General features: G+C 38.1%; 1 protein-coding gene across 2 annotated transcripts in view; it reads right to left on the bottom strand.

Annotated features, from left to right (window-relative positions):
- Positions 1-5,871: 5,871 nt before the first annotated feature.
- Positions 5,872-25,031, bottom strand: part of MYOM2 (myomesin 2) — a 79,749-nt gene continuing 60,589 nt past the window's right edge. For both annotated transcript variants that reach the window (XM_052809879.1, XM_052809880.1), the window contains exons 29-38: positions 24,125-24,192; positions 20,302-20,412; positions 18,855-18,942; positions 16,058-16,096; positions 15,274-15,379; positions 12,446-12,609; positions 12,082-12,118; positions 11,935-11,957; positions 11,019-11,074; positions 5,872-6,960 (exon numbers count right to left, since the gene is read on the bottom strand). In XM_052809879.1, the coding sequence (XP_052665839.1) occupies positions 6,616-6,960; positions 11,019-11,074; positions 11,935-11,957; positions 12,082-12,118; positions 12,446-12,609; positions 15,274-15,379; positions 16,058-16,096; positions 18,855-18,942; positions 20,302-20,412; positions 24,125-24,192 (1,037 nt within the window). In that variant the 3' untranslated portion in view covers positions 5,872-6,615. The remainder of the gene's footprint in view (positions 6,961-11,018; positions 11,075-11,934; positions 11,958-12,081; positions 12,119-12,445; positions 12,610-15,273; positions 15,380-16,057; positions 16,097-18,854; positions 18,943-20,301; positions 20,413-24,124; positions 24,193-25,031) is intronic.

Genomic DNA, 25,031 nt, shown 5'->3' with positions numbered 1-25,031 from the left:
GACTGACCTTAGCAAAGTTTTGGTGCAGGTCAGCTCTCAAACTCTTAAACACCTCCTGATCTGAAGTTAGGGTGGGTAAGTACTGTCTTCAGTGGGCAGTTCAAGTGACATTACACTTTGTGGTGGATGCTAGAAGCAGTTAATGTGATTTGTACAGGGTGTTGACCTAAGGACTAGGTAATCAAGCCTGGCACTGTTTTATTTACTGATACAGATTCTGCCATTAAAGTAGTATCAAAAGACAGCAGATTGAATGACAGAGGGACACAGATCATACCAAGAAACCATGAAGTCTAGAGAGTAACAGAGCTGAACAGAAAGATAACTGGGAACTAGTTAGAGACAACCAGATGACAAAAGCAGACAGGCTCAAGCCCAGGAGCAGGAGGATTCAGAGCTTTGGCCAGTCGCTGAGCTGCCTTAGGCACACTGGAAGTTTGGCATATGAGAACCACAGAATCGTGCTTCTCCAGCCAGAGGGTGCTGCCTGGCCAGCACGACAGAGAAACTGCCCAAAGCATATCTTACGGGCCTAGCAAAAGGACACTAATTGACCACAAAAGGCTTATGGCATCTATTGATTGAGATGTTGCCACAGAGCGATGGCACTGAGAGGAGCAAAGGCAGAAACAAGTCCCACACTAACAGCAGCATCATAGCCAATCAAAAACTGGGATGAAGACTTACATATTTAAAAGAATAGAAGGCCTAACAGAATGTCTTGGTAAAGGCCAAATCACAAAAGTCAGCTATGAGTTGGGACCAAGTGGCTGCTGGAAGTCAGCAAATGCTTGCATAGAGATTTCAAAATAACATAGATGTCAGAGAAGGCAGCAAAGACTTCAAAATACAAGAGTTCAGGAGAGGAAGCCAGCCTGTAAAAATATAGCAAAAATTCCAGCTATTAAGAAGCATCTCTGTAAATGGACTTTTCAACTAAAGAGCTAATTAGAGAAATGTGGTGCAGAATTTATCATGCATAACTTTAAACATCAGCCATGTAGATGTCTCCCATCCAACCTGGTTATACTAAGCTCCCTTTACAGTTGGTGGAAAGAATAGACATGATTCATCTCACTGATTTGAGACACCTGCTTTAGAATGACATGACTTGTGCCCTACTAGTACTTGTTTCCATTTTCTAAGAAGGGAGTTTCAGTGATTAGCTCAGATGGAGACATCAGCATGTGGCCTCGTAACTCCCAGCCAGGGAGTCGTCTTGTGTTTTACCTCCCATTAAGCACCATGCAGGAGGTTGATTGCCATTTTCATATGTGGAAGGCATTTTTTCCCAGACAGCAAAAGTGGCACACGACTATGAGGTGTTCTTTTTCACATCCTATCTTGCAATCAGGAGGGCTGGCTTTGGGGTTGATTTACAATTGTTGGATTGGCTTTTAGTGCACTTCATTCAAAATGGTCCAGTGGAGGTCACTAAGTTAGCAGACCAAAATTTTGATCATCATTTTTACCATGATTTAAAATGGTAAAGAGCTACACTGGCTCTGGCTTTAAAAGAAGTCGTGGCTCTTTCCATCTGCCTCTCTTCTACATGCTGTGTGCACCAATGTCATCAGATGGATAATGGCTTCCTGCAGAGGCCCTTGGCAGGGTGGAGGGCAAATTCCCTCCTGGGGGACACTGGTGCCAGGTGAAATCCGCATGGGACAACCCTGCTGGATAGTTTAGGATACCATGGGAAAGGCTTTAGCTGCAGCTATTAACCATATTACTTCTAACTGCAGTAGGGTGTCTAGGTCTCTTTTTCCTATCAGACTCTCAGCTGTACAATATTAATGTAACACAGCAGCAACAATAACAGAAAATGAAGCTACATTAACTTAAAAAATGAGACAAGTTTATTACAAGTTAACAGTCCTTCAATGCACCCACACAAAGTTCAAATGTTCATAAAGGAAATGATGTGAGGTCAAGTGTGCTATTTTTAAAATATAACAATCTGATAAACCTTGAGCTAATACCCAAGGACAAAGCTGGTACTGAGTTACTGCACATTCCAATGAGGAATTAAATATTAATATAGAAGGCTACTGGTAGTTTCTTACAGGTCTCGACATCACTGAATCTTGCAGTGGCAGTGCTGAGAGCAGACCCTGCACTCTTTGCTCCCAGACCTCCCGTTAATTTCAAATGGAATCATCCCTCTGTAAAGACTGAAGAAAAATTGTAGGGCATGGGCCTTGCAGTATTAGAAACGGTGTTCTGAAAATCTATGGAAGCTGCTAAGTCTGAGAGGTTTGCTTTTAGAGCTTGAATTCAAATCTCCCTTCGTAAATATAGTCGATAGGCTGGGGCTTTCATATCCTAAGGAGAAACTTGATGTAACATGAGTCTTGCAATATTTTACAAGGCATGCTTAACCTCTTAATGTGTGTCATGCAAAGATTAAGAGGCAGCATTATTGCTTGCAAAATCACCTGCTATTTCCGGGAAACAGTCATTTGCTGGACCTGTCCTTGTCACTGGCATAAGTATAATGCTTTTAATAATCTCCCATTCCCTAAGTGATGTGTTTGCATCAAAATGATGGATATGCTATAGCTGGCAGAATTTTTTAAGATCTGCTCATTTCTATCTTGTTCTTCTGGTGCCATCTAGAGGTTTTATTCTGAGTTCTACAAACCAGAAAATAAAGTGTTTTATTGTATTTCAAAAGTTTCCTTTAAAAACCGTCTGTGCGTTAACATCACTTAGGGTGCTATTATCGCTGAACCTCTGTCTCCACACAAGAGCAGATTAATGAAGTGTGCACAGGTTTTTGAGCTGTGGGATGCAAACGAACCTTATGGGCTGGGAAAAGATTTACACTAGAGGAAAATACTGTCATAAAAAAAAAAAATCTTTTCCTCATAAAAAGCACCTGTAAATTGGCCTTAGGAGGAATTCTCAGAGAACTTGTTTTCAAGAAAACAAACAGTAACGTATCAAAGCTGATTCAAAGGAAGCAGGTGCTTGGAGAAAAGGCAGCCTTGCCAGCCTTGTAGCAGAATGCCAACATGACAGATACAGCCATGACTTTGGCCTATCAGCACAACTGGCTGACATCTTATCTGCCTCCCATGACAAGTCGACAATGCTCCATTTCACGCTAGCACTGCCTAGAAAAGCGCAACATGACTCAGACAGCACAAAACTCACCAGTGTGACAGAAAATTATGCTAATAGAAACATTTCTTCTTAAAGGTAACAGAAATAGCTAATTCACTGTAATGGGCCCCTGGATTTGCAAAAACAACAGTCTAGGTTCACAACCAGAATAAATGAGTTAATCTCCCTTGACCTTAGAGTGGGTAGGCTCATTTGGCATCAGACCTTCCCCAGCAAATCTTACTTTCTTCCCTTCCCCTTTCAAAATGTTTATTAATTAAACTAATGCTGACACCAAGTCTGTGAAGGGTGTGTGCAAATGCTAACATGCCTCATCATGTATTGCATCTGACTTGATTACCAGAGCATCGTATTTGTCCCTCTAATATCCATCCAATTATATTGCCCCTCTGGGCAACTAGATGCATGTTCGCTCTGAAAAGATAGTCCCTTTTAAACAGAGTTGACCCAATTCATTTCATAGCACTGATAACAAGATTTTAAAATGTGTACAAAAGAATCAAAGGTACGTCGAACACTGAAAAATGTGAAACGGTTTATAGGAAGTCCTTAGCCTTTTGAATACAATGTTCCTGTGAATGATAATTTCTGTACTTCAGCAGAGGATTAACTGTCATAATAAATTATTTCTGTTTGCCTGGAAGGAAATAAGTGAAGCTTGCTTAACTAAGAAGGCCAGCTAAAGGTACAACTGAGATGAGAGTAACCTTGTCTCCTGTGCCCAAGGATACCTCTGAAAAGCTGCCATAACATGCAATAATTTGATAGTGTCAGCTAAAATTAACTTGTGTACTGTAGAAGGAGATAAGAATAATATTAAATTCTTGCTGATACTCACTTTGTATGCTACAGAGACTTGCTCTGATGTTTTGTGAGCCTGCCATGGTAAGATTTTGAAAACCTTAAAGGCCTTTAATAAGAAATTAGAATAGAAAAGAAGAAAATTTGAGTTATTTTATCAAGAGATTTGCTGAAGTTCTTGTGATGACAAATTCTTATAAAAATATTTTTTCTTATTTTGATAGATATTTGGAAGACAAATCTTTGCTTTGCTTTGTGTCCTGAAATTTTCTAATTAAACTGTCTCACAGCAATATCACGTCCTTGAGCCTTTAACCCTCTCAGACACTTTCATTCAATGACCAGACACAGAATGTGGTTCCACAGCCACAAGAATTTTTCCCCCAAAAGAAGCATTTTTCATCACTGGCCAATGTAATTCCTGGCTGGTTATACTGTACTTAAATATAAACCCACTGTTCATTGGCTCTAAGTACATAAATATTTCAAAAAGCTGTTTATTTAAAAATCAAAGCATCTTTTAATAAAGTGTGATTAAAGACTCTTTCCTTTCCAGAGCTGGCCTGTTGTTTTTTATCATGACTACTCACAGATATCAATGAGTTGCAAAGGAGACTTGCAGTCTTTTTTACCTGAGGAATTTGAAACTACAATGAATCCATTCTCATCTTCATCATTATCTGTTCAAACCATCAGGTTGTTAAATAGTCTAGAGCACCACACCCTCAATCCCTCCTTCAATACTGAAAACTAAGGTAAAGTACAAGAAAGGGAGAAAACCTCTCAAATCTAGCATTTAACATGCTCATGTGAGAGGTAGGATGCCTAGGCCTAGTCCCTTTTTCAGTCTATTTACCTAGTCAGACAAAGTAAAAAAGGATCAATAGAAGCAGCACTTCCAAATACAGGGAAGGCTGGGCATTAGTGCACTGCTCTTGGTGGTCAGAGATACACGTCCAAATCCCCATGGATGGAGAGGAGGGAGAAGTGGAATGCTGCTCTCCTGACTCCCAGATGAGTGCTCCAACCTACTGTATCTGACAGCTTGTGAATTAGCTTCTTATTTCCTCTGCTTTTCATCTGTCTCAAAAATAAAACATTTTTTGAATCAAGTGAAGTATTTGTTTGCCAGACAAACAATGGAAGTTTTATGTCAATTAGGTGAGGGGAAAGAAATGGAAAAAAGCCCTGAGATTAAATTTACTCTGAAACTATTCATTTTCCTTTTTTTTCAGTTTCTCTGCTCAGGGGGGAGGGAGGGGGAAGCCCCAACTATTATTTCTGTGTTTTCCACACTTAAGCTCAGACACTATCAGAGGCTCAGCACTGGCTTTCAGCCATGACCCCAAACACAAGTCATAGTCCCACCACTTGTGTCAAACACTTTCATCCAGTTTCTCCAGTGAAGATTTTGCAGAGTGCCGTTTCTCCAGGCCACCCCTCATCCAAGCTCCCGTCTCCCACAGTGCTCCCTTTTCCTTGCATTTGTCCGAGAGACTGGGAGAAGTCACAAGAGATGAGGGCCGCATCCAGGATGTTTGTATCACCGGTGTTACTTACCGTTAGAAGAACTCTTTGCTGGAAGTGGCTTAGCAAATTACAGAGGTTCATCTAGGTAGATAAATGGACTTTTATTGAACAGGGAACCTGATCTGAAAAACACACCACTGCAAACACTCAATCATGTATAGATATGTAAGTAATCTCACTGAAGTCTGTTCTATTTCAATGTTTCATGATAAGCATATATTGAAATCTTTGCCTAGCAGAACATCACTTCACCCATGGAAGAGTTCTGTTGTTCATTTTGGATAGAGGAGAATCAAAGACGTAATTATCTTAAGTGACTGAATTGTGTACATGTCTTTTGGTACCAGTTTAAGCTTGCATCTTGATGTATATTGTAAAGAGTAAAAATTGTTGCAAGTGCCACCCAGTGACTGTGATTAACCATAATTTGCATTCTTTATTGAAAGTCGATACTCTGCATGCTACCAGCTGTGAAATTTTGCAATAAGCAATAATTAAACAGTGAAAGAGAGTAAACAGAACTAGTTAGGTGTGATTCAGAGCAGTGAGTAACAAAGGTGACTTTTAAAGTTTTATTAGCACAAAGCAAGAAAAACAAAATGCAACTATGTGACCTATGCTTCAGTGAGTGAACAGTGAACATTTGTAAAAGTCTACTAAAGATAAAGTCACACTATAAAACAACAGTATCACTACTAATTAGAGACTATCCACTAGACTTAAAGGATCAGAGGCTCCAAAGCCAAAGGGACTGTGTGTGGAACAAAGCAGGAACCATCTCTGAATATGTTTCTAACTGCAGTTCACTACCGTTACTGATGGGACATTTGTTCTCAGAGGGTTGTTGGGTAGGTTTGGGGTTTTTTTGTGGAAGATTAGGGAGGGGGAAGTGGAGGTTTACTGTACGTCTCTGCAACTTGCCATTGCATATGTGAACATCTGGCAGGCATTTAGTTTTTTGCTATTTGCAAGTCCCACCCTATTACATGTATTCCAAGTGAGATTGTTGCAGATGTGTACAGCACCATAGCACAGCTACCTCCCTAAAGCAAACTCCTAAAAGCTCAGTTTCCCTTTGGACATTACCAATTAGTTACATGGGGGAATACCTCAGCTACAGCTCATGTTTTGTTTGTCAAACGTAGTTGTCAGCCTTTACTTCTTATCGGATTTTGCCTTGTCCTCAGGTTTGAGGACTTCTTCTGATGGTGGTATCGGCCTGGGTTTAGCAAGCTGGCCGGGCTTAATTTCAGGCATTTTTTCACCATGTCTGTACACACTTACAGTGACATCCACTGTTTCCCCACCATACTTGTTCTTGACATGGATGCTGTATTTGCCTGAGTCTTCTGAGGTCACTCCCTTGATTGTTAAACTGGCATATTTCCCTTGTTCCAGTGAAAACACATAGTGCTCATTAAGTTCAAAGACCTTGTCATTCTTGAACCAAACCACTTCGGGGTCAGGATTTCCAAATACAGTACAGGTCAGATTCAGCGTCTGAGGGAGGAAAAAAGAAGTAATTTTGAGGATCAGTCAGATTTGTTTAACCAGAATATTCTCAGTATTGCTTTCAGGCACTTCTTATTCCTAGTTAATTGAAGTAAGGCAGGTATCATGTTCTTGAGGACTGAAAAGTAGAGTTCCTAATCTTTTTTTTTCTTTGATTCAGTCCTTCCACCATCTTACCAGTGACTGTGATGCAGTAATAGCCTCGGGGTAACAGTGTCTGAAGATGGTAAGTTGGACTGTCATTGCAGTCCTGCCTGCAGGAGACTCCTGACAACCCATTAGTCTGACATGAGGTTCAGGCAATGATAGGTTTAAAAACATCCTTGAAGTTTCCCTGTACACAGCGGGGAGGAGAACTGAGCAAATCTTTTCTGGCCAAAGCCTCCTGAGGTTATTGTTTGAGATGATAAAAAAAAAAAAAAATCACTTAAAAATAGACTACATAACATGAATCATTGGACACTGATTCCAGGTGCTGCTGACTAGTAAAATGGAAATATTTCATGAAGAATAAATAATACATAAATGTTGTAAAAGTGTTACATGCATGTATAATGTATTCAGAGAATAGCTGAAATGACCTAGTAGGCCATTGAAAAGAAGGAGATTGAAGAAGCCCACAAAATTTTCATGGTTGTTCTTCCAAATTTTTATATAGCTACTGCTGAACCCCATTTTGGCCACCATATGTATATGTATGTAAACTTTAAGTATTTAGGTACAGTGATGACAGAATAAATGAAAGAATCATTTGAGAAGTTGCATTGATTAGTGCCTACTTTGCCCACCTTTGCTTGAAACTCATTCTGCCAAAAATTCTGCCCTAGGTAATTAAAAGTCATGTTAAAAATTTCACATATGCATGATTGTGTTAGGGGAAAAAAAAGAAAGATTAAAAAAAATGAGCAACCCAAAACTGATAGTTTCTACCAGAATGCTTCCTTATATTCCCTCCCCTCCATATGCCCCTTCAGGTTTCAAAAAAATCCTGACCCAGAAGGAGCAGAGAAAGTCTGTCTGTGTGCAGATGTACATGTTTTTGTGGAATATTTTTGTTGAATGATAATGACTGAATAGGTGTGATATAACTCAGAGAAAAAAAATTAAAGAGGAAGAAATTTTAAGTGATCAGAAGTGCTGTATGTTCACCGCTGTATGTTCACAAATAGAAGTAGTCTTGCATACTACATGCCTCCAAAGTCAGAGGGGAATGTTGAATGAAGTTTTATATGCACTGGGTCCAATCTAGTGACAACCTAAGTGTGTGAGTACTCTTAAAGAAGTGATACCATGTAGGACGTAAAGTTAACTAATAGCCTATAGGAACTAGCCTTACTATAAAATATTTAAAGGAGTAATGATGCAAACACAAAAATAAAATTTTGGGAAACCAAACTGATGTCTAATAGCATGAGTTTAAAACTTACTATCCTTTCTGTAACTCAGGCAACGTTTCATTACTATTGCGCTCAAAAGCAACCTCATTTAAGAGCAATTAATAATTAATTCATAATGATTAATCAAGTCTTAATAAGTTAACATTAAAAATTTACTAGAGAACAGATCTATTCCACAGTCATTTTAGATCATTTGGGCCTGTTCTAATTTATTAAATTATAGATGTGACCTAAAATCATTTATATTCTCTTAAGAAGCACTAGTAAAACTTTGTCTTGTGTCCATATATTTGTGTAGTTACACCATCCCATTGCATGAGGAAAACTCTCCACTCTTTTTTGTTTGTTTGTTTTTGTATAGTTACTTCCCACATTGTACTTACACAACTCTTGCATGGTACCTGTTCATATTTAATTTAGAGGTGATTTTAAAGGTTCACTGCCTTGTGATGCATTTTGTTTTGCCTGATTTCAGGAATCAGAGATTTTCTCTTCATGCATTCAGTTATTTAATCCTCACATGATTAGGTCTCCTTTGAAGCCTTTTACTTCTGGAAATGCACTATGTAGCATTTCCTTAACTTAAGGTTGTAGTTTTTAGGACGTGACTGTATGAGGAAACTGCAGCTCGTCTGTGCATGCTGTCAGGGGTGACTTCACCAAGCTGTTTCCTTACAGTTAGACTGGTTTAAGATGTTGGTCATAGAGTGACTTACACCTAACCTCCTAAAAGACTAGCTTTCTTGCTTCGAGGTGCCTCTGTCTACCACAATAAGAAGGCACCTCATGTGAACACCCATTAGAGACAAAGAAAGGAATGGGCCAAGAGGAAAATCATCTCTCTCTGGTCCAGAGTTGAGCAGCTTTCAGCATCCACTCCAAGGACCACATGTTCCCCAATCTTTCTAAAGAGACTGCTCCTGGGTATCCAGAAAATGGCCAAGTACACAGAAATTTGGAAGGGTTGTGTGCAACCTCTTACTCCGGTGATAAGAAAGACAGTTTCCACACAGAGCAACACAGCTGTAGCCTCTGAAGATGCACTTCATACAAGCGATATAAACAGCCTGATCAACATGCTCTGGATAGCCAGCAGATGGTAAGAGTCACATTGGCTCACGAGCCGATCTGCTATAGTCAGTCAGAATGAAAGTCCATCTAGCTCTTTTAGATGTCAAAGGCAACTGCTTAAGAAAGCATACAAAAATACAGAAGATGAATAGTGTGATCCTATTCCCAGTATACCTTTCTACTTTCCACAATCTGGTGGCTTTTAAACTTGTTATAAGCACAAGTTGTATCAAGAACGTTGTATTTAATGGCCCCTGCTGGACTTCCTTTCATGATATTGCCTATTTCTTTTTTGGACCCAAATCTATTTTGGCCTAAGGTACTAAGGCACAAATTACTTATGAAACACTTGAAAAAATACTTCTTTTTGATTCTTTAAAGCCTGTTAAAACCATGTAATTAGGCATTCCCTAGTTCTTGTGCTGTAAGTGCTTGATAATCATTTCCAAGTACCTCCTCTGCATCACACACAATACTGCAGATTTCTTTTCTTTTTTACCCTGTTCTCTTTGAGTAATTTTTCTTCCCAGACTGAAGACATAAGTTTCTCCACATAGGGAAGGACAGCGTACCCAATAGAAGAAGATTTGCTTCAGGAGAAAGAGACAAGAACTTGCTGTCTGCATGGGAAGAATGAAAAGAATTTGTCTTTCCTGGACTGAAAGATTGGGTGTCTGGAGTCTGGCACTCACCCCCAGGATGGAGAGACCAAGTTCCATTACTTCCTCACACCTGTAAGGACTAACAGCAGCTCAAATAGTCTTGTCCTTCTATCTTAGTATCCAGAGAGTTTGGCCTGAGGTTGCATGAGGTCCTGCTCCACCATGACAAAAATCCCAGTGAGGGGCACCAGTCAGTCAGAATCATGACATTTCATTTCCACCAGTCAAGCTGACCTAGGAAGGGACTTTGCAAAGATTGACCAATTTTGACTTTGTATCTGGGCATTTAGTTATTACTGATGTCAAAAAATGTGTGTATTCACAGGCCTTCAATCTCCCATAATTATATATTTTAATGGGGCTATCTGCCAATATGTAGGAAGAGGGGAGAGTTTAGCCCCTTGGCCCAGGTAGGTTCTCTACCCTCCTTTACTCTTACCAGCCATAACAGCCTATGTCTAGCATGCTGAAGAATGGGACCTGATTTTTGTTTCTGTTATACTGGCTCTGAAAGAGTGGCTGCTTCCTCCTGCCTCTTCAGTTTCTTCTACGGGGCAGGAGTAGACTCTCCCCTTGAACTGCTCTGCTCAGTACACAGAGCTGAAAGGCAGCCCAGATTTGAGTATGCAGTTAACTCAGAGCCTCTACATAATCAGTGCAAGACCAGCTCCTCCTGAGGCTGACCTTGCTTGCCTAAGATCTGAATCAGGCTGTGCCTTCTCCGTATAGTCAGCTTATGGTACCTGTGCTTGCTTAGAAATTGCATGTGTCTCAATTAAATTACTACCATTTGGTAGTTTAAATTATCCTCTTTCTGCTTTCAGCGTCTACAAAATCATCTTCATCCCCTTCCCTTTTGCCATCAAAGCAAACCTCTCACCAGTCAGCATGACTCATTGACAAAAATTATCCTTACCTTCCCATCCATTATAGTAACGACATCAGGCAAACCACCAATGACTTTACCACGATCTAGGAGTTAAAGAAAAATATGTGGACCATGTGAAGTTTAGACCTCAAAATTACTCATTTCTTACTGATTTTATAACGTGGTGTCATATTAGTCGCAGCTTTTGTTTGGACTTATCTTTAAACAAACTGTAGTCCCTGGTTAAATGAAGTAAAATAATACAATTTTTGTGATATTTTGTGTTATTTCTTTTTAATGTATTTTATGGTCCCCTCATTTTTTAGCAGAGATTGTGCTATAGCATTCTAAACTGATACATACAACAACCTTGAAGCTACAGCTGAGCTTGACAGTTTGTGCTTTGGGCACAGAGCAAAGCAAGAAGGACGCTTTTAGCGTCTTGGTGGTATCTAAGATCTAAGGAAAATTTGTTCTGCCAATCTCTTTGTGGGCAGAAGCATCTTGTCATTACCAGGGGAACTGATATCAAAGTACCAGAATTCCTACAGCACCTAACAGTAACAAGCTTCCCCACTGTCAGTGTCTCAGCAAGCACTGCCCAACAGGCACTAGCAGGTAATTTTTTACTTAATAGGTAGATCTCAATATTCAGTATCAACAGCAGCTTTCACAGTCAACATCTCCTTGTATGACACCCAGAAGCTCACAGCCACAAAACCTCTGCAGACACAAGAAGATACAGTGGAGGCTTGCAAAATGTGTAAAGCTTTTAGTGGGTTTCCATTGGAATTAGAAACAAATAAATCCACAAAATACTATTATTATTGCAGTATTATGTGCTAACGGGATTACTGCAGCCACAAAACTCTGAAAGCTATGGCAGCATATCATGACGGATGCCTTAAAGAGAACACTAGACTACATTGTAGAACACCTTTGATAAAATGTAAAATAAACTTACTCTTCTCAGCAAAAGCAGCTGCCCTAAAATTGTTGAAGAGAGGAAGAGAAATAAATAATGCAATTAATGAAATTATTAATATTTTTTTTTTCTGTAAGTAATGTCACTGTTGATACAGCATTAAAATGCAAAAGATGTAGCACTTACTTGAGTCGCTGGAATTCTGCATATGCATCATCAAAAGCTGTAAAAAAACAATTGAGAGCGCTATGGTCCATGAACATAACTTGCACTTTGGGCTGAGTATAAACATTTAAACACATACTCATGTTAAAGCTCTTTTAGAATCAGTACAGGGTTACACAGTAGCGAAATGGGAAACCAAACCCCTGAAACCCAATGCCACTGGCGGTGAAAACAGATACAAGACTAAAAAGATCATAACAGTTATGCAACTAAACTACAATTGGTTCTGACCAAAGGCTTTCTGTTTTTACTGTCATTCCTCTGATTATTGCCAGTAAATTCTGTTTAATCCATGAAAAGTTGCCATATGGTCTTATAAATTTACCTTGCCCAGACAGATCAAGTGTGCGTTTGTAGGATTCTTTGTCGCCAAAGATTTCAAAGGTGTAGTTCCCCTTATCCTTTTCAGTGGGTTCAACTATCTGCAGCCAGGCAACATCCTCTCCACCTCCAATCTTCATCTTTTCACCAGAAGGAATCTTAGATTCCCTGGGGGAAAAAAAAAAAAAAAAATAGAAATTAGTTTGAACATTCTTTTCATGTATATTCTCCATAGGAGATCATCTATAAAAAGATGGATGAGGATATACGGATAAAAAGATGGATATAAGGATAACATACTATTCCTAAACTAAAGATAAATTGCAACTAATGGGAGAAATTTCCCAGAAGATTCTGTTCTTCCTATTGGGGGTATGAAACCCTTTGAAACAATTAGCTTGAGCTTTCATTCTAAAGATTAATTTGTTCACCCTCTTCTCACTCTCCTTCTCTCCACATACACAATCATCTGTGTTTATATGCACATTCATGTCTGTATGTGAAAATGGTGCATGACTTTAGGCTTCTGTACACTTCATACATAATAACATAGAATACATCAGAATAGAAAACTAGAGGCAAATAATCTTTTCTGATGAGGAAAAATATCTTTACTTTTCATTAACTTCAAAAATCAATTAAGAAAACAATAAAAGTTTTGCATAGAATTTATTATTCTTGCATCAAGTCAAAATACACCTTTGGGGTTTTTTTGGTTTTTTTAAGAACAAGACAAGAAGCAAATATTCTAATTACAGATAATTAATAAACAGGTCTTTTAAAACCAGTGGCATTATATTGACTTATCATCACTTCCTAAGCTAAGAATATAAGAAATGCCCTACTGATTCAGATCAGGGGTTCTTCTGGTCCATAATCCATCACGACGAGTGGAAATAGAAGAAACTATTTAATGAGAGCATGCAAACCAGACCACTTTCAATGGTTTGAAGAGAAGTGTCCTTTTTCACTCATTAACTAAAGAAATATTTATTTTCATCCTTCCTCCCCAAGCATGTTTAGCTGGAATTTTTAATAGATGAAGTCAGCATTAGCTTCTCTTTGATCAGTTATTTTATTCACCCAGACAGGGCTGATTTGGCTTCATAGCTAGAGAGTTACTCTGATGAGGAAAAGGAATTTTTACTATTTCCCTTTCTGTAAGACGACTACATTGAGTTCAGCATACCAAATTAGATACCTGGATAGAAACTACTATGTATTAGAAAATACTACATATAATATTCCCCAGTGTGCCATGAGTGGATGTTGCATGCTGGCTTTAGGACTTGTATTATGTTCCCTGCTATGCAGTATAATGGATAATTCAAAGCTAGCTAGAAATTTACATGGTATGTTTCATGATGTGCAGACAATGGTAAAAAAACATGTATTGTCTAGCCTTTCATTTTTTCCAAGAAAAAATTTGCTAGAACCCCATTTAAAAGAGCAGGGAGGTTTGGTTTTGTTTGTTTGTTTTAGTCTTTGTTTTAGCTTTAACAACTCTGGCTTATAATCTTTGTATTCATGGAAGAATTGAAGAATTTTATTTGTTCAAAATCTGTGTTCAATGATCTTCAAGACAATCAATGTGCAAGACATTACAAAATCTGAAATATTAGGAGAGGGGGAGGTGTCTGTACGTAAATATAAATATGCACGTGGATATTTCCTTATTAGCCATGTAGCATTCTTAGTTTTACATTTCTATGAACTGGATGGTAGAATGGACTAAGTCACTTTTAAAACTCAAGCAGATATAGTAAAAGGCAGAGGCAAAAAATACTTTTCTTTTCCTTTCCATCATATCAGTATCACATTTACTGAAAGAAGGAGCAGAACTTACTGAATACAAAGCTTGAGTTATGACTACAGCTGCACATCCTTGCAGAAGTGTTCTTGAGCTCCCTGAGCCTGATGATCACTGACACTTTTCTTGTGTTCCTGTCTTCATAGAAATCAAGGGCTGGGCAGCATTGCAAAACTATGACAACATGCTGATAAACCAGCCTCTTCCTGTCCAAGTCAGACCAGTTCACTGTGTGTCATCTTTGTAGGCCATCAAGGAATGTGAAAGTTGAAACCACTTGAAGAGTTTTAAAATTCTTCCAAACCTTACCTGTGGTTTCAAACAAATGAGGGCCTGACATGGCAAGGTATTTGAGCACACATTTAACTATAAATACACAGATGAAGAGAGTGCCTCTGCAGTCAATGATTAATGTAACATGAGAGTGGAAAACTATTGGGAACTTTAAAGCTCATTTCTTGTCATATTCTCAGCTCTGAGGGCTATTCTTGAAGTATTCTGTGCCTCACTGAGTATCTTTTCAAAGAAGAGGAACAGAATCAAAATATTTTGGGTTACTTAAGACTGTATCAGTTTGAAAAAAAAAAAAAAATCCTTTCTTAATACAAGCTTTTATTAAACTGTGAGAGCACATCCTTTCTTTCACCTAGTACTGGAGGAGAATTTCATCCATTTAAAGAAAAGGGCAGCTCTGAGTAGAAAACTATGCTCGAGTATTTTGCTATCTTTGAACCAATCAGATAATATAGTGGAAAACAAACAGTCTTGTGTTGAATAAGAGGCTGGAATACTGCTGTAGATTCTTTTTTCCTGGCTGTTACAGCCCTCCTGATATGTGTTGAACAAGTCTGTTAAAATTTCTTTTACTGTATGTACTATGTGAAAAGAGAATATGAAGTGCTGGAAAGAGAAATTAATTAATGTGGTCCAGTTACTAAATGAATGTCACAGAATAGTAAATAGTAAAACATAAAGATGACATTTTTTCTCAAATAAAATTGAAAAAAAATATTCTCATCTACCTGTGAGACCAGCTAACTTTCATTTCTTCATTGTAGTACTTCAAGAAACACTGGAGCCTTATTCCTTCCTCAGTGCAAAGGATCTTCAGTGGAGAGGCTGACTTACCTATGTAAAATAGAATATATGCAGATCAAACAGGATAGTGGAATGAACAGGAAACAGTCAAATGGACTACTTGTACTGTCAGGACAAGAAAAATTCAAGATATGGGCCATGATTCTCAACTACCACAAAGAGACAATTGGTCACGCGTCTCAAAGGAGATCTGCTGATTTGTATCAGGTGAAAGTTCGGTATGAGTTTATGGTTTTATTGTCATATACAAGCGTTATGACTAGCAAGATCCGTTGTGAAACAATAAGCTAGTCATGTAATTGCTGTGAAACAGTAGTGTCATGATTCTAATTGCACAAAAAATTTATTCTTGTGCACCCCCTTTCTTACAGTGGAATGACTCCCAACTTCTCACTGGGAGCAGGATCAGAATCTCCTTCTCTCTGTATCAAGGTTCTCTTACCAGTGGGATGTCAGAAGAAAATTATTGCTACAACATTGTCACAGTATCTAAACCAAACAAGCCAGGTGGAATAATACTTTGTTCCCTTTTAACAGTGTCAATTAGCAAGGTCAACTGCCTATTCAGAAACTTAATAACATGTCCATAATAATATAAGCATCATGACTCTCAGAGATTTCCCACTTACAATAAAAATTTTCTGCCTCAGGCTCAGATGACTTTAACATAAAAAACCTACGCGAAAATCCAAGACAGCATTTACTTACCACTGACTCGGCTCAATGCCAGAATTATATCATCATACACTGAGAGAAAAAAAAAAAAAAAAAAGAAAATGTACCATCAAAATTCAATCCGAATATAGCTTTGTTATGTTCAGTTTAATTAAAGCAATATGGGAAATCTTCACATCCTTAGGCAAAGAAAACCATTAAAATTGCAACAGGTGTATGGGACAAATTGGAGACTGACTGTGTACAGCATATGAATTCCGTGCTGTGTCACTCAGTATCTCTGCTGTGTGTGGAGTCAGCTGTCTGCTGTCAAATCTTTGTCTTTGTATCCCTCAGGCCACAAACAATAAAAGGTCATTAAAACTAGATAGTTCACATTCAGAGGAGAGTGCAGGGGAAAGAGAAATTATAACATTCTAGGTGAAAACAGTTTTCACCTGCTCCCTGTAGGTTGGCATTTGACAAATGTAAACACCTTCAACAGCAAGTGAAAGAAAACAGGTATCATATCAAGCTTTTGAAATATCACAGAGCTGATGGGTTTGCAGAAGGGGAGAACCCTGGAGACAACAGCAGAAGAGCAGGGAACTCTTTCATAGCAGAAGAATCCTATTCAGTGTCATTGTGTAAGATGGAAAGAGAGAGAAAGAAGCACCAAAATCTGAAGAATGCATATTCAAGGCTGAAGAATTTTTATGAATAGGGAAGACAGCGAAATGCATGAAGTTCAGAAAACACTACTTGTATATTTGGTCTGTATTGATCTGTATCTGCACATTTTTTGTCTCTGCTAAAATAAATCGTGATTCAATTCTGTAACTGTCTGCAAACTCCAGTATGCTTCTACTGGCATGTTGACATGAGGACATGAATTGCTTAAGAACTCAGTATGATATTGATCTTTTCCTCTTATTTCAGGTAATTCCCCAACCAGCTGAAAAAAAAAATTAAGATCTTTGGTAAACTGAGTTAATTTTTGAACATGCCTTTCTCCCTCTATTAGGACCCAGCAAAAAATATTCATTATTTGGGTCAAATGTCTACATGCAGGTGGGATGAATCCAGGTTCACCTTGGCTTAGTTGGTGGGACCTAAGCAAAGAAGCCCAGGGAAGCTCTCTCTGCCAAAGTTGAGTAAAAATCATTTATGTTGGCAACAGATCAGTCTTTGCTATAGACTCAGAAGTAAACTAAAATTTTTTTCACTGAACAAATTTAAATATACATAGAATTACAGTAGCTTACTGTGATATCTGATAACATATGAAACCTTATTTAAATGCCTACCATTGGTGCATTTTAGACTAGATTCTCTTACCCTTATTTGCATTTATTTTCATTTGAATGCCAATGCATCCTGAGCTTGAACTAACCTGCCCCATAAAATATGCAGTCTTCCAGGGTCCTATTCATGCTAAACTTCTCTGTTTAGCCTTTACGTTTCAAGGCTAACTCCACCATTTAGGAGATCCACTGTTCATTTTAACACTGCAGTTCATGTGGTTTTGCTGGTTGACATTTTCAAAGCTTCCTGGACCCACAGAATTAGACACTATGAATTCTCTAAATAGGCATTTCACTGTACACCTGCAGCACAGCATGGTCTTACCATACCTGAAGTATAGTCTCTGGAAGGGCCCCTGACCACAAGATGGAGAACTACTGTACCTTTTGTTTATTCCAGTGGTCAGGATACCCCTTACTTGAAAATCCATAGACTAAGAGAATGATATCTGTTTATGTACCAAAGGACAGGAATGGAGGAGGTGGTTAATGAGGATGTATTGGATAGTGTGGGTCCTGAACATGACATAAATGGTATGGAATGAGGGGCAGAGATTGTACTGGTTTTGGCTGGGATGGAGTTAATTTTCTTCATAGCAGCTTGTATGGTGCTGTGTTTTGGATTTATGACTGAAACAGTGTTGATGATAACACAGGGATGTTTTAGCTATTGCTAAGCAGTGTTTGCACAGCATGAAAGCATTTTATTTCTGTTCCTCAGACTGCCCCACCAGCAAGGAGGCTGGGGGTGCACAAGGAGTTGGGAGGGGACACAGCCGGGACAGCTGACCCAAACTGACGCAAGGGATATTCCAGACCATATGATGTCATGCTCAGCATATAAAGCTGGGGGAAGAAGGAGGAAGGGAGACTTTCAGAGTTATGGTGTTGGTCTTCCCAAGTCAGCATTACATGTGATGGAGCCCTGCTTTCCTGGAGATGGCTGAACACCTGCCTGCCAATGGGTAGAAGTGAATTAATTCCTTATTTTGCTTTGCTGTCATGCACAGCTTTTGCTTTATCTATTAAACTGTCTTTATCTCAACCCACGAGTTTTCTTGCTTTTCCCCTTCCAGTTGTCTCCCCCATCCCACCAGGGTTGGTGGCAGGGAGGGAAGTGAGTAGCTGTGTGGGGCTGAGCTGCCTACTGGAGTTAACCTACAAAACAGCTTTATGATTTTACAATCAAAATAACTCTCAGTCCCCACAGACAGACCCACATCGACATATTCAGCACTTTGGTGCTTTAGGGGGGTTTGTAGACATTAAAGCTTAACAAATTTGAGAGAGAGTGAGCTCTCTACAAAAGATCTCACATAAAAGGGGGTGTCTGTCTGATTAGAAACTTACTTCATTTCTTGCCTGTCAGAGTGCTAGAGAGTAACCATTACAATGACCAGTATCGCCCCTCCTAAACTGGTGATCTGCAGTTCAGGCCTCTATAACATAAGAAGAGAACTGAAATGCAAAGGACCCCAAAAATGATCTTTGACACCTCTTGTGAACATGTGGAGATCATTATTTCAATATAGTAAACTACATGTTACCTTTTCCTGATAATTCAAGAGTAGATACATCATGACCTCTATCATCTGATAGTGTCGCCTTATAAACTCCTTCATCTTTGCGAGACAGCTACAAGGAAAACACAAGACGTTTACTGACAAACTTGATAATAGTACAACATTTGCTCAACCCCTGCATGATTTTCTGAATCAAACAGCATACACCGTACCGCATTCTGGTTAAATAATCTTTCCAGAAATGAGATGGAAACTATGAATGGCTTGTGCATGTTTTTTATGGAGCTGTAGTTAGTTCTTAAGCCTAAAACATATTCTGATTTCAGTTCAACTGCCTTGAGAAACCATGTTTTCAGTCTTGTTCCAAAAAGACAAAAAGAGTTGATCCTGGTCAGTAGAAATTACAAGTAGTGTAGTAAGATGTAACAGAGGGTAACTTCAACACCCACAAACTTTAGAAATGAAATTTTTCTTCAACCAAAATGATTACTGTTTTGAATCAATCTATGTAAAGCATAACAACAGATCTATATCCTTTAACTGTCCAGATATCAACTCAGCAGCTTTCATTCAAGCAGCAACAGTAGTCAAATTATATCTATGCTAAGTAAATAATGAATTCATTACCCTTACATTCTAAAATCTAACACAGTGATACTGCATTAAAGGCAGCAGGAGTTTTTATTTGGGGTGGTTTTATTTTAATTTATTTTAAAACCTGAAGGAAAATATATAAATAATTATATATAGATTGGAGGTTATTTAATTGAGTCTTAGACTTATACAAGGCCACAAGCAAGTAAATCATAGTAGAAGCATCATATAATTGAATGATGAGTAACAAGAACAATTCAAGACAAGCAGAAACCACCCTCCCCCAAAAAAGTCTAGTCAAGAAAGATGAAGCCACTGGAAAGTCAGTATCCTCTTGCAAGTGAAATGAAGGAAGGAAATTAGAAGAATATGAAACCAATAAATAAATACATAAATTTAATGGAATGCACATTATCCTGAAAGCAGAAAAACTCGATCCGGGGAGGTTTTGGCACTTGACAAAGGCAGCAACTATGCAAGCTAAGGCTTCAGACCCAAGTAAGGTTGTCCTGTTTGCATAAAGATAAATCTTAAGAATTCATATACCTCAAACCTATTCATTTTAGGCAGTAAAACTGAAACACTGTCAGAAATTAGGTGCTTGAACAAATTGATAAATTAAGGAGCAATAAGAACTAACGAGATAGAGTTCACCTACGGACACTGAAGCAACTTAAGCATGAACTGTCTGAGCTGATAACAAAAATGGATACTCTTTTACCAGCATTAGTTACTCACCAGCTAATTGAAGGGTAGCAAATATGCTTTTTCTTAAAACGGTTCACAGAAATCATGATAGCTGGTTTAGTGCTCTGCCTGGCAAATCTATAGCGTGTCAAGCAGAAGCTGTCAATTCTAATCAGTAGGGATACTGTACCCTGGGAATACTAAGGTGACATTGTCCCTTCTGCAGATCAGGCACCTCAACGTCAATCCCAGAACCATCCTTATACCACTTGAAAACAGTCTCCTTCTTTGTGTTCGCAACCTGTACAACAGAAAAGGCACATAAGCCTGACTATGTCCTGAAGAAAGGTAACACAGGTAGGTAGTCACACAGGTACTTTCAACATAAGAAGTCAATTTTTTTATAACACATGTCAAATAAAGCTAAGTAAAAAACCAATTTTAACCAAGTCCTACTAAGCAAACCTTAGTCCTACGGTATTTATTTGCAGCATAGAACTGGTCAGAAGTATAGAGCTTACACCTTCAGAGCCCTGTCAAATCCTTAAAGGCAATCCTGTCAATCTCTTCCCTTAAAGGGTTTTGCACCCTCGCTATGTGGTTGTAGTTTTTCTAGAGATATCTTTGAGAAGTATCTTTGAAATTAGAGCTGCTGAACTCTCCTTTATCTTTTTGTGTTTGCCATGTGTCTCCAGAGAGCTGTAACACAGAACTCAGGCCCTATCTTAGAGCGTCTTCAGCCAATTTGCAGATTTATCCCAGCTACCTAAGCAATGTCTTCCAGGGCTACACTGCAGAGAGCAACAGAAATTATTATTCTGAAAGCATTTGAGACTTCAAAATTGTGAGCTGTACCAGATATCCTTTTTTTCTTCTACATTGTTTCCTATGAGAAGTACAAAGACTTGAGGAATCCTACAAATTGCAGTCTCTCCCAACACAAAGGGGCTTCACAACGTAGTGCAAATGCAGAGAAGTCGCTTGAAAGCCAGAATTTTGCTGTAGTAGCAGCAGATCATCTAAGCAATGCATAAATAGACTACAGCCATACCTTAAGTACTGCTATGATTTTGAAATATAAATTGTGTATTGGTGATGCTTAAAATACCTCTGGATGAATGTCCTCAAACTACAAATTCAAAGAAGCTAAAAGCCCAGCTCTTTTTAGAAACCCTGGCAATATATTTTATTTTTCTCTCTTTCAGAAACACTATGGTTTCTTTGACATCACTATCCCCATACCCTTCTAAAAATCACAAAAATGCAATGGTATTTCTGTGCGTAGCCTGGATACCCAGTCAGCGTGGCTTTGGCAGAAGGACAGAGCTGGCAGGACATTTCTCAGTCCCCAGGCAGTTGCTTTAAAAAGCCTCCTTAAAAAAGAACTGAACAAATGGATAGAGGGCAGCCCAGAAGTTAATACAGATCTGCAATAGTTTCAAGTGGCTTGCTTGGAGGAAAAAACATGCACCAATTTCTAACCCTTTCATATTAGAGAAGTCATTCCATAGATGGACAGCTCTATGAAAGCTCTCTAGAGGAGACTAGACAAATAGGAGGGCCTCCTATTTTGACTCCTGAACATCTCTATAAAACCTGCTCAAATTAATCGCATATATTGCTGCTTAATAACCAGTGTGGTTGCTATGGATCTCTGACAGAGTATTTGAGATCACAACCTGGCCCAAAGCAATGCCTTGCTTGAGAAAAGTGAGCAGCGTTTTACATTTACCAGTAACTACAAAGTGGCTATTCCTGTAGTCATATGACATGAGTGACAATTTTATTTGAACAAAGCCTGAAGAAATAAGCCTTTAATGCTTTTCAACAATTTTTCATCAAAGACTGTTAGCACTCAATCTGACAATAAATAGACTGAGTTTCACATGCAATTTGCAGTGCTGAAGTTATTTCATGTTGACATTTACTTTGAAAAGCTACCTTTTTCGCTGTTTAGCCACACACCAAAAATCTTGCTTTTAACAGACACAGTACAAATAAGGGTCAAAGTTATACAAGAGCAGGTAGCTTCTGAACATTCTGAAATTTAGACGTACTTGAAGAAAAATGATAGTAGATGCTGGCATATGAAGAAAAATAAACACACAATAAAAAGCAAACGCCATCAAATTATAACTCATATGGACAAACATGTCCTACAGGCATGCAAGGGCTACAATGCCAAGAACAAGGTCATCAATCCCAGCTATTTCAGAATTAAACACTAAGTCAATCAAAAGTCAATCAGGTCCAATCACATAGAAAATAAGTGCTATGTGAGGTAATGTGTATTACTTTTGATATACTGTTTTATAACACAACCCATATTTGTTCATTATTACTGTTACGAACCTGAATCATACAGTCCATCTTCTGCCCTACACAAGCTTTCAGTTGGCCTGGTTTCCTAAGTCCCCTATTTCGTGCCATGGCCTTTGAGAAAGTCAAGGCAAAAAGCCCTCTCTTACATTATCCCAGGCTCTTTCAAGAGGTAAAAACACCCATGACAATTATTTTTGTGCAGGAGCACAAAACAGAGCCTAGAAGAGATCTGGGCCAAGTGCTATGATATGGCCTGGGGAAGCAGAGATTGTTCCTTAGATGTTTTTTATTAGCCTAGAAATAGCCCAGATCGGCCACACTTCTAACTCAAATGTCAGGTATCTGAAGTTTGTAGGACAAATCCAGGCTTTATTGTTTAAACTCTTCCTATGTACAAATATCAGTTAAGCAAGCATAAACAACAGTACCATGTGAACCTAATGGCCAGTCACATACTAACAGTAACAAACATTGTAAGGTCAATGGCATAGTTAAAATGATGAGTGTGCAAAGAGCCCATATCCTACATTTCATTTACATAAAATGTTCTGGCCTTATGAACACAAAGGACACTGGTGAAAAGCATATAATCAGACACTCAGCCTTTCACAGTTTCAGTGGTATAAACAGGTTTGACAGTCAATGAAGAGAAGGATAATTTCAGATTAATTTGTAGAGAATTAACACTAGTATAACTGGTTCGGCAACATATAATTCCACATGTGAAGGAAAGGATAAGCAGGGTTCATGTCTGAGGCAAACGCGTGTGGAGATTATAAAGTACGCCAGCTATGCAGCTCAGTACCAGCAAAGGTACCATCTTAGCTAATGAGTGTTGAGCCTTAAAATGGGGGCACACAGAACGGCAGCTTCACCACCCAGGCCAGTTCTGCTGGGAATAAGTTGAGGTTAAAGGTCTCCTAATTAGTGAGCAGAAAAAAAGGAAAAAAATTCCACAAATGTGCATGTGAATTGCTCATAATGAATGATTCAAGTTAGTCTAATTAAAAGCCAAAAACTTACTCAAAAGAAGTGGAGAAAATTAATACAAAAGAGTCCATATTACAAGAAAAGGCAATGAAGAGGAGTTTGATGCCTGTTCAATTCAATTAATTTAGTTATTCAGACCTCTAATTACTCACTCTAGAAGAGCAACAAAAAGGAAAATGTATCAGTTTAGAATGGCATATAAAGATGTTAATAGCAGAAATTACTCTGAATTCCATGCACATTAGCATTAGTTAAGATTCAAAGGTCATTAGCCAAATATAATAAAAATCATGGTTTATAACTTTAATTCTAGAAGCCTTTGTTGCATGTTTGGTTACAGTTGATTAAATAACAGATGCTTTGGTAGAGGAACCTTTAAATCAGAAAATGGTGAGGAAAGAGTTTGAACTCTGGCTTTTGGATGAATATTTTGTTTAAATTATTTTTATGGTTCACAATTAGTATAAAGAATTAGATCACCTAATGCATTTAGAAGTCTTCTGTAAATTTTTTTTGTTTTAATGAAGAATACAGCAGAAGAGTAGTAAGTCAGAAATTTTGATTTTAAATATTTCTAAATAATAAAAAAAGTTTTCATATGAAACTTTTAATTTTAAAAATATCAAAATCTTTCCTCATATTTCCTACCTCAACTTTAAATCAACACATTCTAACAAATTATTTCAAGTATATTTCCTTACCTTACAAGCAAGTAAAACTTCACATTCCTCTGTAACTTGCCAATACAGAAACTCTGAGAAGTGAGGACCTAAGAAACAAAATTGTTTTGAAGCATATGTTGTAGAATGAAGAGTATCAGAGAGATCCAGTGAAAAAAAGAAAAAGGACAATTATATTATAACATCCTTACATCAGAATGATGAGAGGGAAGTCCTCAACTACCTATGCACTAAAAGGAAAATCCTGTAGTAAGTTTCTATTGTATTGACCCAGGTGTCTACAGTACAGTTTAGAAACCTGAGGCTTATCTCTGTTTTTATGATAATTGATGTAGTATTCCAAAACATAAAATGGTGAGACAGATTAATTTACTAAATATGTTTATGCCCAATTGCCAGCTAAGCATAGGAAGGAAACAGAGTAGCTACAAACAAGTGTACAAACAATGTATTTAAATCAAAGGGACCTGGAGAATAAACAAATGTATCCAAACACCCAATTAAATGGTCAAAGCAAAAATCCCATGCCAGACATTATTTGTCCAAATTATATAAAGTGAAAAAATGTATGAAACATTACAAGCAGAACAGGAACTATTCCTTTTCCCCACTGAGGTTCCAATTCTGCAAGTATATATATATCCTTAAGTAAATTTACTGACATACATAGCCTTTTTAAAATTATTGTGGTTACTCATGTCAGTAAAGTTATATGTTTTAGTGTCTGCAGGGTCAGGGCCCATAACTGCAATATCCAGACCTGGAAGGTAGTTAAGTCCCAGATTTTCACTTAAGTCACTGAGAACTGAAGATCTTGTGAGTTTATGCTCTAAGTGGTATAATTTCTTTCCTAAATCTATTTAAAAAAAAAATAATTCCCCCCCCCCAAAATAGAAAATAATCAAATTACATTGCTTATGTAGAGAAT

This window comes from Harpia harpyja, chromosome 15 (assembly GCF_026419915.1).
Source record: "Harpia harpyja isolate bHarHar1 chromosome 15, bHarHar1 primary haplotype, whole genome shotgun sequence".
Classification (NCBI taxonomy): Eukaryota; Metazoa; Chordata; class Aves; order Accipitriformes; family Accipitridae; genus Harpia; species Harpia harpyja.
The sequence above is the reverse complement of the archived record's forward strand: the minus strand, read 5'-3'. Positions and strand labels throughout refer to the sequence as shown.